This window comes from Muntiacus reevesi, chromosome 1 (assembly GCF_963930625.1).
Source record: "Muntiacus reevesi chromosome 1, mMunRee1.1, whole genome shotgun sequence".
Classification (NCBI taxonomy): domain Eukaryota; kingdom Metazoa; phylum Chordata; class Mammalia; order Artiodactyla; family Cervidae; genus Muntiacus; species Muntiacus reevesi.
The window spans coordinates 137,613,690-137,628,163 of record NC_089249.1 but is presented as its reverse complement, the minus strand read 5'-3'; the positions used below and the strand labels follow the sequence as shown (position 1 = coordinate 137,628,163).

Below are 14,474 nucleotides of genomic sequence, written 5' to 3'. Positions count from 1 at the left end.
ACAAAGAAGTAACATGAGAGAGTACTTTTATTGGATGGAGGTGTAATATGCTTTGATTATGGTAGTTTCCACAATCTGTAATGTGATAAAATTGCATAAAACTACAGATACAAATGAATAAAGGTTCAAAAAGGGAGATGACTGGGTAAAGTCTGTAGTCTGGTTAACAGTAATACACCAGTGTCAATGTTGGATGTGACTCATACTGGTTTTGGCTAGTGAACTACAACCATGTAAGATGTCACTTTTGGGGGTCAACTGAGGAAAGGTACATGGAACTATTTGTACTATTTCTGTAACTTCCTGTGTGTGTGTGTGTTAGTTGCTTAGTCGTGTCCGACTCTTTGCAACCCCACAGGCTGCAGCCCACCAGGCCTCTCCATCCATGGGATTCTCCAGGTAAGAACACTGGAGTGGGTTGCCATTTCCTTCTCCAAAAGGAACTATAGAAAGAAAGAAAGTGAAGTTGCTCAGTCATGTCTGATTCTCTGTGACCCCATGGACTGCAGCCCACCAGGCTCCTCCAGCCATGGAATTCAGTCTACGATTATTTCAAAATAAAAGGTTTTAAAAAATAAAGCAATTACCAAACTGATTTATATATTATATTTCATTTTTTTGACAATAAAGAGAGATAATCTATCTTCACAAATATATGTGTATGTAAATATGTACCTGTATGTTTATATTATACATAAATATCTATAAGATATTTATGTAAGATAAATGTATGTATATAATCATATATTCATATTTGTATATCCTTGTAAGACTACAAAAGATGTAGATGGATAAACCTCAACTGCTAAAAGGAGTCTGCCTCAGAGGAAAGGATTAGAGGGAAGAGGCCAAAGACTATTAATATTTCTTTATATCATTTTCCCTATGTACAATTTTCTTTATACATATCTATATATATTGCTTAACTTGTTTCCAAAAATATAACTTGAAAACTAAGAAAATATTTTTTAAACGACTTTATATACTTTTAAAAGAACTTCCAGAGAATTTTCTGTCAGTCACATGAATTAAGCACAGTTACACAAAATGAGGAAATACATGGAAATGCTTTGTGCAAAGGAGACTCTCAGAGAAAGTAAAAATTATTATTACTAATTATAACAACATTTTATGTATAAAGAAATTTTGTGACAAATTTAATAGATTTATCACTGATTATACTTTTAAAGTAAATTACAATTCATTTAAAATAAAAAATTAAAAAGCAATAAACTTTGGGGTGTCAAAGTATAACGGGTTTGTTTTAGTTAAGTTACATTTGGTTTGGTATTGAAAAATTTTGATAGCTATCACAGAACAAATGTATTCCATTTTTCCATATTCCTCTACTTTATTTTCTGAATGAAAGGAGAAAATTATGAAATATTTAAAAAAATCAAATTATTTTTCAAACAGTAATGCTTTCATTTTCAGGTTTGCAAATATGTTTATTCACTTAAGAGTTTCTCTCTGTGGTGTCCTCCTTGATTTCTCAAACTCTACTGCTCTTTATATATACTTCATTTATCCACACTATATATTAAGACTTATATAAAGACTTATATTATAAGTCTTTTTGTAACTAAATTAAATTGCTCACATGTAAAAAATCTGGTGTTTCAGAACTGTATTCTTTATTAATATCTTATATTTAATTTTATAAGAGTTTCACTCTTTTGGGTCTTCCCTGGTGGCTCAGTGGTAAAGAATCCACCTGCAATGCAGGAGACTTTGAATCCCTGGGTAGGGAAGATCCTCTGGAGAAGGAAATGGCCACCTACTCCAGTATTCTTGCCTGGGAAATCCTATAGACAGAGGAGCCTGGCAGGCTACAGTCCATAGGGTTCCAAAAGAATCGGACATGACTTAGCAGTTAAACAACAAACACTTTTCAGTTTACTTTCTAAGAACTTTATTTCTAACTTGGTAGCTACATCACATATTTTCTTCCTTTTAATGAACCAACTAAACAAGTTTTTACTTTTAACATATAAGTAAAAACTATATTAGTCACATTAAAAAGAATATTATTTATCTGTAGAGGGTCTTAGTCGTGGCATGTAGGGTCTTTAGTTGTGGCACGTGAACACTTAGTTGTAGCATGTGGGATCTAGTTCCCTGATCAGGGATTGAACCCAGGGTCTCTGCATTGGGAGCATAGAGTCTTAGTCACTAAACCACCTGGGAAGTCCCAGGAGTGATCACATTTACTGTTTGACTGCTTAGGACTTTTTTTAAAAAAACAGGTTAGATACATCATAACCAAACATTACAGCTGGCTGGAAGTTAGCTCGTATATTTAATCAATTCTTTATAGTATTACATAGACGACTCTTTCAATTATTATTGAAATTATTATTTCAATTATTACCTTTTAAAAAATTGGTCTATAGCCCATTCACATTTGAAATGATAACCTTTTAATGATAAAATTTAGTGAATTTTAGCTTGTATTTTACAAACCTTTGCTCTTGTGGCCAAGAGGGTCTTTGCTTGCTCATCAAGAATATCCAACTTCTCTAAGACTCTTTCTGCCATTGTCAGTCAGTAAATTCCTATTTAAAAGGAAGGGGGAGGGTGGTGAGGAATAAATCTCCAAAACAAAATTAAACGTATAATTAATTATTTAGGCATAAATTAAGAGACATACCTTTTCAACAGTGTTTCAGGTAAAGAAAAGAATACAGTTCTTTTCTAGATCATGGAACAAATCACAGAATTGTAGAAGTACTCAAATGTTTTAGACAGAAGCTCATATCATCAGAATTCCCAGAAGCATGTGGACCCCAGGAATTTTTAAAAGCATGATTAAAGGTGAGTTGAAGAAAGTTCAAGATTACTGTATGAGAACTAGATGTGACTCATACCTGAAGCAAGGGCATGCAGTTTGATTTATATCTTCTTGTTGTTGTGATTTAATTTTAATGAAAGTAAATAAGGAGAGCTCACATTTATAGAATTAATTACATTCAAATTAAATTGGTCGATGATCCAAGACTGTTAATACAGCACTTAGCAGGCAATCAGTCACACAGAAGGAGCAGCAGCCAAGCTGGGAAGGGTCTGTTGCCATAATAGTTCATATTTCCAGTTAATTAATTTGCTACAAATCTCATCTGGGCTCAGATGGTCCACATTAGTTTTAGGGACTTGAATGTTAGCCACTAGAACCTGGTCTAATTTATTTCCATTTTCAGATGAGAAAATTAAAAGCCACAAAGTACCTTACAATGCAATACAAATATCTAGGGGCAGAGTGGAGACGAGGATCAGGAATACCAACCCCAAACTCCCTCTACTTTATTTATTTATTTTTAAAATTTGAGTACACATTCATGCATTCAACATATTGTTGTTCACTGAATTGAATGGGCTCCAGTGACATTTATTTAGATGTCTGTAAAACTTCACAGAAAGTATTGAATTCATCAATATTTCTAGTGAACATCAATGTCTACACTAAGATTCTTTTTAGCTAAAAAACTTTTTATGCAATGTCTCCCATATTGTATATTATTCAGTCAACATCACACAGAGGCAATAAAGCATGAAAAGACAAGAATTAAAAACCATATGCCAAAAGCTCAAGTTATTTTGTACTTGGTTTCTTTTAGCTGTCTTTTCTATTTTATTTCCTTTACCATCTATTGTGCTGGTGAATTCCTGATGCTCTGCTGGTGTCTTACCATCCCAGTAAGTCCTCTGACATTTTGCTACATCTAAACACTCCACCTCCATCCCATGATGTAGTCCTATGTGACAAAGAACTTTTGTGAGCTATGCAGATAGCCTGCCATGGTATGAACCACATAACCTTGGGTTGCAGCTTGGAAAAGAGAGATGTAGGGTAAAGGTGTTAGCACCGTGTGAATGTCTCAGATTCTCTGGGTCTCCTACAGGAGAGTAGGAGAGAAATTAGAGATTATCTGGACACTGTATACTGTCTTCTCAAATTTAGAAACCACCCCTCTTATATATCCTAAAAACAACTACAGGAATTTTAGCTTCTGTGTTTCTCTTAAACATAATATGACTTCAAATATGGGGAAGGATATTATAATTCTCAGCAAAATTTATTTTACTGGGGACAAAGATTTCTATTTCTAAATAAAATACACAGAGGTAAATAACTAGAAGAACCAAAGGAATGCATTTCCCAGTTTGAGGAAGACGTAAATTACATGAGGGAATGGAGACTTGCTGCTTACTGTGGGAGGGACAGAAAGCAGAGCTTTTAAAGGGTAAAATGTCTTATGCTTTTTACTTTTACAGTCCCTCATCTTCAACATCACATCAGACATTTTGAGCTATGCCACATCATTCTATTTTTTTTATAAACACACACATAGAAAACGGTAATTTGAAGGAAATTTTTATGTTTTTAATCTAAAATTATTTTGCTATGAGCAAATTATTTAGCTATGATATGATTTCTGGCAAATCACTGTGCTCATCATGAGTTTCTTTGAAGTGAAGAATACGAAGCTTGACAATGAAACTGACAGAATGTTATTAGTTTCAGTTTCACAGTCTTATATTCATATTTTGGAGGCAACCTTTTCTTCTTTAGCTTGCAAATGTTTTCACAGCTCTTTGGCAACATGCCAGTGGTTCCCAGTGGATGAAGGGCACTGGGGGAGACTGCAGGTGAGGTACCACCACAGACTAACTTGCTTGCCTTCATCATCATCCTGGTACCAAGAACCTAGCTGTGACTCTTCAAGTAAATGCTGAGAGCAAAGGCTCACCAGGTCTAATACGATGATGCATTCCAGCTGCTTTTGCATGAAGTAAAAACTAACCTTTTAATCAAGAGCATCCAGACTATATTAAATGTCCCTCAATTTGACCACCTGTCCTTTCTTCATTTAATCTTTAATTTTAATGAATTTTAATGTCTATTTTAAACCAGCATACTGGCTTCATACTTTGGTTTCATATTTATACTTCTATGGGCATAAATTCTACTTCACTATTCTATTTCTATCAGCATACAATTTCATTTAATGATAAACATTTCATTTGGCTTCTAGCCACCAACTCCATTACATGAAACATCCTGTGCTAGGTATTCTATCATAGTAAGTTGTCTAAGTAAGTAAGTTGTTTCTTGGCAGACATTTTTCTTGTGACACCCATCTTCCTAGGCAAGGCAAATAGTCTCTCATATTTTACCAAAAAGAATAGGGACCATCAGGGAAGAACTTCTTTAACTTCCACTTCTCATACCAAAGTCTCATTGACATCCATCCATTGCCATCTCACTTGTATTTTAATTTTAATATAAGTGTTGCCTCTCCCATCCAAAGCTAATTCCTCCCATATACCCTAGACTCTACTATCTCTAGCTTCCTAAAAGAATTATTTCCATTTTTCACTTCCTCGTCCCTTTGTCTTTTGTTGTTTTTCTTAACCAATTCCTTTTCCTTAGCATGCTCAGGGCTCTTCTACTTAAAAAAAAAAAAGGAAAAAATGCCTCGATTCTCCACACTAGCCATCACACTCTCTCTCATCTTCCCTTGATTGCCAAATTCTTAAGATAATTGTTTATACTGAGGTTTTCTAATTTTTTACATCCCTTTTCCTTCTCAGTCAGTCATCATGTGACTTCTTCTTAACCTATTCCTCTAAATCTGCTCTCATAAGTTACCAGGGTCACCATTTTATAAATAGGTGATACTTTCCTGCTCGTATTTATCTTATTTGAGTTTTTAAAACTTTGGCTAATGTTAACCACTGCTTTTTACAGGTCTCCCTTCTCTTTGTTTCTATGACAACAGTCCCGTCGTCCTACCTTCTCTAAACATTCCTTGCCAATATCTTCAACTTGCTGTTTTTTCTCATACTACTTCCTAAATACTAGCATTCTTAAATGTTCAGCCATTTTTCCACTACTCCATATATTCTTTCAGGATGACCTCCCAAACTCAGGTCTTCATCTACCACCATCCATTTCCAAAAAATATCTCTCTTCTCAATTCCAACCTATACACCTCACTCAGTCTGGATATCCCATAGGTGACCCAAATGTAGGACTAAAAGTAAATCCATTCTTCTGCTCCCTTAGCCAAAAACCTCTTCCAACTTTTATTATCACATAGATTATATCTTAGGCATCTAGCCCAGAAATTTAGGAGTTGTAATGGTTTTCAATCCTAGTTACACTGCAGAATGAACTCAAAAGGTTTCAAGAAGTACAAATTCCCAGTTACCGCCTCAGACCCACTAAGTTAGGGTTGACAGAGGTAAAGACCAGGGATATATTTTTAAAAGCCCTTCTAATGCAGCTGTTCCCCAAACCAGAATTTGGTCACCACTCTCCAGGAATAGCCATAGTAAAATAGCTGCACTCAGCTAAAAGGGAGGCTGGGACTTGCAATCCCTTTATCTCTGTGATAAAGTCAGGTAAACATCAGGATTTTCTTACTAAGAGACAAATGGAAAATAAATATCAGAAGCTCTGTCATATTTATTTTGTCTTCTCTCCTGATGGCTTCTCAAATTCTCTGTTAGGTTAATGGCTCCCATTACTCTAAAATGTTTTCCTATTTTGAGTACAACAGAGTAGAAGATAGGTATCTCTCACTAGAAGTTAAAATTAAAAAAAAGGATAATGGCAAATTTTCTGTTTTGGTTTATAGATAAAGTAAAAGCTTAAATCACTGGAATTTTGGCTAAGAGATGGGAACAAAACTAGGGAATAATTTGAGCTTAAAAATAGAGGTATTTACAATTTATTAGGGCTTCCCTGTGCCTCAGATGGTAAAGAATCTGTCTGCATTTCTGCCAGTGCAGAAAACTCGGGTTCAATCCCTGGGTTGGGAAGAACCCCTGAAGAAGGGAATGGCAGCCCACTCAGTATTCTTGCCTGGAGAATTCCACGAACAGAGAAGCCTGGTGGGCTACAGTCCATGGGATTGCAAAGAGTCAGATACGACTGAGTGACTAATACCAACACACTCTGAGAAAACTCCTTCCTACCCTTTCCTTAAATATATAATAATCACTTTCTCTTATATATTCTACACCCTATATATCTTTTCAGTTTTGTTCCTCTTATCCATTCACATTGCTATTTGTCTCAGTGTAAGATTCCACAACTCCTCTGGGTTATTGCAACAGTTTCAAAATATCTTTGTACATTTGTTCCATCCCATCCATTTTATTCTTACTTTTGCCTGAATTATTTTTTCAAGAAAAATACAATCACATGCTTCCCTGATTACACTTCAACCCCTCCCTATAGATTTCAGGACAAAGGTCAAGCTCCTTGCTTTATCCTATGAGGCTCAAGATTTGGCCTCTAACTAAGTCTTGAACCTCACCTGCCTCCTCCCATGTATCCTTGATCTCCCAGTCCGGATGAACAACTTGCAGTCCTTGAATGTGTTGTAATTTCCTTCACTAGTTGCTTTGTCTTTGCTGTTTCCTCTGCTTACCATGCTGTTATCCGTTCTCTGCATTTCTAAGTCCAATGCATCCCTCGAGATCCAATAATAACACCTCTGCTGGGAGGCTTTCCTGATAAGCTGTGATTTAGATGTCCAGTGTCTACATTCACATGATAGTCTATGTATACTGCTGTCCTAGTTCTTTACTCACACTCTCTTAAAGCATTTGATATACGTTATCCCCGCTCTACACTATTTATTGAAGGCCAGAGGCAGATCTAACCCATCCTTGCATCCCAAATACTTAACAACCGGAATAAATGGATTAACCACCAGCCATAGAGGAAACGGAAAATGGTAAATGAAAGGCAGAGGAACCAGAGATCATTGCCAACATCCGCTGGATCACTGAAAAAACAAGAGAGTTCCAGAAAAACATCTATTTCTGCTTTATTGATTGTGCTAAAGCCTTTGACTGTGTGGATCACAACAAACTGTGGAAAATTCTGAAAGAGATGGGCATACCAGACCACCTGACCTGCCTTTTGAGAAATCTGTATGCAGGTCAGGAAGCAACAGTTAGAACTGGACATGGAACAATAGACTGGTTCCAAATAAGGAAAGGAGTACCTCAAGGTTGTATATTGTCACCCTGCTTATTTAGCTTATATGCAGAGTACATCATGAGAAACACTGGGCTGGAGGAAGCCCAAGCTGGAATCAAGATTGCCGGGAGAAATATCAATAACCTCAGATAAGCAGATGACACCATCCTTAAGGCAGAAAGTGAGAATTAAAGAATCTCTTGATGAAAGTGAAAAGAGAGTGAAAAACTTGGCTTAAAGCTCAACATTCAGAAAACTAAGATCATGGCATCCGGTCCCATCAATTTATGGCAAATAGATGGGGAAACAGTGGAAACAGTGGCAGACTTTATTTTTGGGGGCTCCAAAATCACTGCAGATGGTGACTGCAGCCATGAAATTAAAAGACGCTTACTCTTTGGCAGGAAAGTTATGACCAACCTAGACAGCATATTGAAAAGCAGAGGTGTTACTTTGCAAACAAAGGTCTGTCTCGTCAAGGTTATGGTTTTTCCAGTAGTCATGTATGGATGTAAGAGTTGGATGGTGAAGAAAGCTGAGCGCTGAAAAATTGATGCTTTTGAACTACGGTGTTGGAGAAGACTCTTGAGAGTCCCTTGGATTGCAAGGAGATCCAACCAGTCCATCCTAAAGGAGATCAGTCTTGGGTGTTCATTGGTAGGACTGATGTTGAAGCTGAAACTCCAATACTTTGGCCACCTGATGGGAAGAGCTGACTCATTGGAAAAGACCCTGATGCTGGAAAAGATTGAAGGCAGGAGAACAAGGGGACGACAGAGGATGAGACGGTTGGATGGCATCACCGACTCAATGAACATGAGTTGGGGTAGACTCCGGGAGTTGGTGCTGGACAGGGAGGCCTGACATGCTGTGGTCCATGGGGTTGCAAAGAGTCGGACATGACTAGCGACTGAACTGAACTGAACTGAACTGATGCTTGCTTTTAGTCTGCATTTAGGAGTATGCATAAATCTTTCACAGAGTCCTGTTGAGGTTCTCCTAGATGAAGCCATAACATTAAAAAACACTGCTTTCTCTCCCACCTTCAAACTTAGAAAGGCAGCATAGTACACCGGTTAAGAACATGAAATCTAAAATTGGGCTGCTTGGGTTTGAATCCTTGGCTCTGCAACTTACCAGCTGTGTGACTATGGGCTAATTGCCTACCCTCTCTGTATTGTCCCATTCATAAAAAGGGAATAATAGAAGAACCCACTTCACTTGGGCTTCTATGAGGTTTAACTGAGTGAATGCAAGTGACACATAAAGTGTTTGAAAAGTGAAAGAAGTAAATATAAGTAATGATACACTTACTGGTTAGGGATAAAATGTATGAGATTACCTGTAAATTCTGGAAAACGCAAGTCCCACATCTGCATATCATTTTGTTTTTTTCTGCATACCTGTCACCATGCAATCACCAACGATCTCCATATGTCTGATGGCCTACTTCACAGGATATATCTTCAATTATACTGAAACTAAATGCCTGGAACTTGGGAAATAAAATTTATTCAGCAAGTCAGTGTCTTCTATTTAATCCAGCAATTCAGTACATTCTATTTAATTCAGAAATTTAATATCTTCTGTACCACATCATTTTCTCATAGTTTTACTTCTCAGTTTTTTATTCAATTCTTTTTTCTGAGTTCAGTCAACAAAAACTAAAACTCATTGTCTCATAAGACATTAGTGTAGGTGTTGAATATATAGTAAGTGTTTAGGGAGACAATTTGATGTTATTTTGATAAGCATTATGATGTTGCCACACTAGAAAGTAAAAGTGAAGTTGCTCAGCTGTGTTCAACTCTTTGCCACCCCATGGACTGTAGCCTACCAGGCTAATCTGTCCATGAGATTTTCCAGGCAAGAGTACTGGAGTGGGTTGTCATTTGGAGACTCATCAAAAGACAAAATTAGTTTGTGTTCAAGTAAATAGATCTAATCATCCACCTTTCAATGATATATTAACTAGGGGTGAAAAAGATGATCTCATTTCTTAAATATGCATAAATACACCTGAACCAATCTTATGTACACTTACAGTTGCTGGGAAATTCTCCTTTCTGGAATGGAGAGTTCTTATGTGGTCACAGAAACCTAACCCATAGAATCTTGGGGTTAAAATGGACCAATAGTCTTTCACATAATTCCATGTACCGTGAGGGTGCATTGACCCCAACTGGACAAGGCCTGTCTGATCCTGGCTTTTACTTTCAATGGTATTGTCTTCCTTCAGACCTTAAGATGTTCATTTTCCCTTCTCTCAGTTACTGCACTCTAATCTCCCTAATTTGCCAGCCCCTAACTTTCCTCCTCATCCCTCAAATATTGGTCCTTCAAAATGCCATCAGAGCTGGCTTAATTAAACAGGACACTGATCGGGTCCAGCTCCAGACCTGAAACCTCAGTTTGCGCCCCAATATCTGCAGAGTAACACGCAAGCTCTGCAGATGACATACAGCACAGTTTAAGAAAACAGTCCAGGATCTGGCTCACTCCACCTTTCCAGTTAATCTCCCCCATAACCCAGCTTCTTCTGCCATACTTTACCATTTGTTTTCCCAGGACACATCCTGCCCCTTTCCAAGCATGTCTTTCACTCCTGCTTTCTTTTCTTTCTTTTTAAAATATTTATTTGTTTGAGTGTGCCAAGTCTTAGTGGCAGCATACAGGATCTTCAGTCTTCATTGCAACATGGAAACTAGACATGTGGGATCATAGTTCCCTGACCAGGGATTGAACCCAGGTCCCTTGCACTGGGAGCTCAAAGTCTTAGCCTCCGAACCACTACAGAAGTCCTATTCCTGCTTTTCATTTCATTGGGATGTTCTTTCCTAATGTCTTCTAGTCAAAAGCCTATCCTTTCTCAACTCCTAATGTAAAGGGTGGGCTTGCCAGGTGGCACAGTGGTAAAGAATCCACTTGCCAATGTAGAAGAAAAAAAGACACGGATTCAACCCCTGGGTCAGGAATATCCCTTGGAGTAGGACATGGCAACCTGCTCCAGTATCCTTGCCTGGAAAATTCCATGGACAGAGGAGCCTGGCAGGCCACAGTCAGTGAAGTCACAAAGAACCAAACACGAATGAGCACGCAGCACGGCAGTGTAAAGGCGGGCTCTTTTGCAAGACTCTCCGTGACATTCTCTCGTTCTTTGCTCCAGTGGCAGTTACATTTTACTATGTGCTATTGTATTTTGTCCTTCATGATAGAACTTGGCACGTTGTACTACAGAGATTTACCATTTGACAAATCTCCTCCTCACTCTGTTAAATCTCATTTAAAGCAAGAACTGATTTACCTGCTCTGAATCTCAGCACCAGACAAAGGATTTTACAGCTAACTGGGATCTGAAAATTATAATTTAGTTTGGACATGTCTCTGAATAAAGCATTTTATGGGGAGCAATCCCAGTTTTATCTGTGATGGATGATATTAATTCAGGATGATTTACTGGGGATGAAATATGAAGTTGAGTGAATTATAAGATTTGGTTCTTGCCAAATCTAAACCTGGTAAAATTATTTTCAAAGGAAACTGAGATTTATGTTCTTAATTACGGGCTCAGTAATGACAGTTTTTTGAAAAAGAATCTAATGAAATAGAAAACTTGCCAACTAGGGCAGAATAAAATTCCCAGTCACTCTCAAAGTAAATCATCCACTGGCTTCACTGCAAAGACTTGGCTACATCAACAATTTCAAGGTTGCAAGGCCAACATTATAAGCAATCAGAGACTGAGTCATTACTAAAAATAACAATATCAAACTAAAAAGTTACTTTTTAAAAAGCATTAATTCATTTTAACAGTACTTTTGAACTGGAAAAACGTCAAAAATCAAACAAACAAAAAGCCCAATGCTGCCAATATAATAGGCTCTGCGAAGAAGTTTTCTTCATCAGGTTGCAAACATCTCCTATTAAAGGAAAAACTAAAGAAAACTGAAACTGGCTTTAAACTCATAAACTAAAGAGCTGGACTGAGCAACTATCCAGAAAATGGAGGCTCAAATTAACATTTACTCCTTTATCTGGTTTCATCAGGTCATATGTTCACTCCTTGCAGGAAAGACCCCTTATACTTGTACTTGACACAGCCCACTGAACACCGTGCATACATGCTAAGTTGCTTCAATCGTCTCTAGCTCTTTGTGACCGCATGGTCTGTAGCCTGCCAGGCTCCTCTGTCCTTGGGACTCTCCAAGCAATAATACTGAAGTGGGTTGCCATGCCCTCCTCCAGGGGCTATTCCTGACCTGAGGATTGAACCCATGCCTCTTAAGTTTTTTGCATCGGCAGACAGGTTCTTTACCACTAGCGATACCTGGGAAGCCCCATTAAACATTGTGCTGAGCACCTAGAAAGCACTTGTTGTTAAGTGATTATGTTTTGCTCCATTTGAGAAAACTGGCTAAATTTCTTTACCTCACATTCCAAGTACAGACAAAAGAGAATTCCTTTTTTTTTTTAGTCTAAAATGTTGACTCATATTACAGGCTGAATTATGTCACCTTCAAATCTGTGTGTTGAAAACCTAATCCCAAGTATCTCACAGTGTGGCTGTTTTTGAAGCCTTTATTTTTAAAAAAGTAATTAAGTTATAATAGTTAAAATGAGGTCGTTAGAGTGGGCCTTGATCCACTGTGCCTGGCGGCACACAGGAAGAGGAGATTAGGACACAGACAACATGCACAAAGGGAAGATCAGGTGAGACACAGGGAAAAGGGGCCCATCCGCAAGCCAAGGACAGAAGCTTAAGAAGAAACCAATCCTGCAGACACCTTGTCTTGAACTTCTAGTCTCCAGAATTGTGAGGAATAAATTACTGTTGTTCAAGTCATACTATCTGTGGTGTGGTGACCCAAGGACAAGGGAGCACATAACCAAGGAGGGTCTTAGAATGCAGGAATGGGAAAACCAGACCCTTATTGTCCTTCCTTCCCCCATGCTGTAACTATTAATGAACCAGTATAACCTCCCCACCTACCCCATAGGGAGGAGGTATTTGCCTTACTCTCCCTCCCACCCAGTATAGTTTCCTCATCCAATAAGCAAATGACCTGCAAGATCCCTATCCCAACTCCTGTACCCTGGGTAGAAAGTGGACTAAGGACCCCTATTCAACACTGGTTCTCCCTTGAGCTGCCCTGCTGTTCTAACAGCATCTCCCACTCTAATAAACTTTATTTCCCTCTCATTCTGCCTCACATCTGGAAATTCTTTTCCAACCCGCCCATTGACCATGACATGTGGTATTGCAGTTGTGGCAGCTCTAGCAAACCAACACAGCCCACAAATCATGAGAACTAACTTAAAAAAATCATTATTAGAAGATTTCAAGATTAATCCTGGCCTCTGCGCATAGATCCATACTATATAATTTATTGTCCCCTTTGTGTTATGAGAGCAGGGGAGAAAATTGACTCTTGGTTTTCAAACATTACTAAAATTTGCCTGGCACCAATTTGAGATTGGATGGTAAGTTTCTAACAAAAAATATCAAAGATGTTTTAAAAGTATGTGTATAAGCTCTGGGGAGTGCCATTGCAAGCAACCAATGAGATTACCATAGGAAGACTCCTACTGGCAAATTTGAAACCGCATCACAATTATTGCTGGAGTGATCAACTCCAACCAGCCCCGTCCACAACCGTTCTGTCTGTTTCGGAAGTTTGAGATGCACGGTTTATGATGCCCGGAGCCCGCCCGCAGTTCACCTTCCCCGGGAGCCTCCATCTCAGCAGGGCCGCGCAAAGAGGCTCGGGGTACCTGGAAATCAGGGAGCCCTTCGCAAATACCCTCTGCCTGTGGTCCTTTAAGAGGAAACCAAAATATCAAAGATGTTGTGATTGAGGAAACTCCTTAAAATTAAGTATAGAAGAGGCAAAAGTCGTTTCAAGGAGGCTGCGAGAAGCCCCTGAGGCCTGCCTCCCACCTACCTCCCACACTTACCTGGGAAACCTTCTGGGGGCAGCTCCGCAACCCAGCGTGACAGGGGCGCCTCGGGCCCAGTCCCTCCCCAGCCAGATCCCGGGGGAGAAAGTTCTGTTATCGGCTGGGGAGGAAAAGGGCCTAAGACTTAATAAAAGCATGCGTTTCTCATTTCGCTTTCCAGTTCCATACAAATTTTAGCTTCTAAACTTCCAGCGCCTCCGCCTCCCCGAACCGCACCTACTTTCTTCTCTCTTCTGGCTCTGGTAACTGTTTTCTGCCGGATTCAGGCCCTTGGCTATGCGTCCTGTGTCCATAGAAACAGTTTCCTGAGCTTTCCTAGCCTTGAAAAGGTCTCTGCCTCCAGGGGATTTCGCCCACAAACTTTTGTGACTAAGATCCAAAGTGACTCACCAAATCCTTACGGATATAAAGCTATTATGCTGAAGAGTGGAAAGAGCGAGAGGATAAGGAAAGGAGAGAAGTACAAAGAACTGGGGGCAGTGACTCCGCTTCTCTTTATTTCCTTCTGGAAACGCAACAG

At 38.7% G+C, this 14,474-nt stretch overlaps 1 protein-coding gene across 1 annotated transcript in view; it reads right to left on the bottom strand.

Annotated features, from left to right (window-relative positions):
• C1H1orf141 (chromosome 1 C1orf141 homolog) overlaps positions 1–14,101 on the bottom strand; it is a 44,838-nt gene extending 30,737 nt beyond the window's left edge. The window contains 2 exon segments of the mRNA XM_065928529.1: positions 2,464–2,555; positions 13,952–14,101. Coding sequence (XP_065784601.1) covers positions 2,464–2,538 — 75 coding nt within the window. The 5' untranslated portion in view covers positions 2,539–2,555; positions 13,952–14,101.
• Positions 14,102–14,474: the final 373 nt, after the last annotated feature.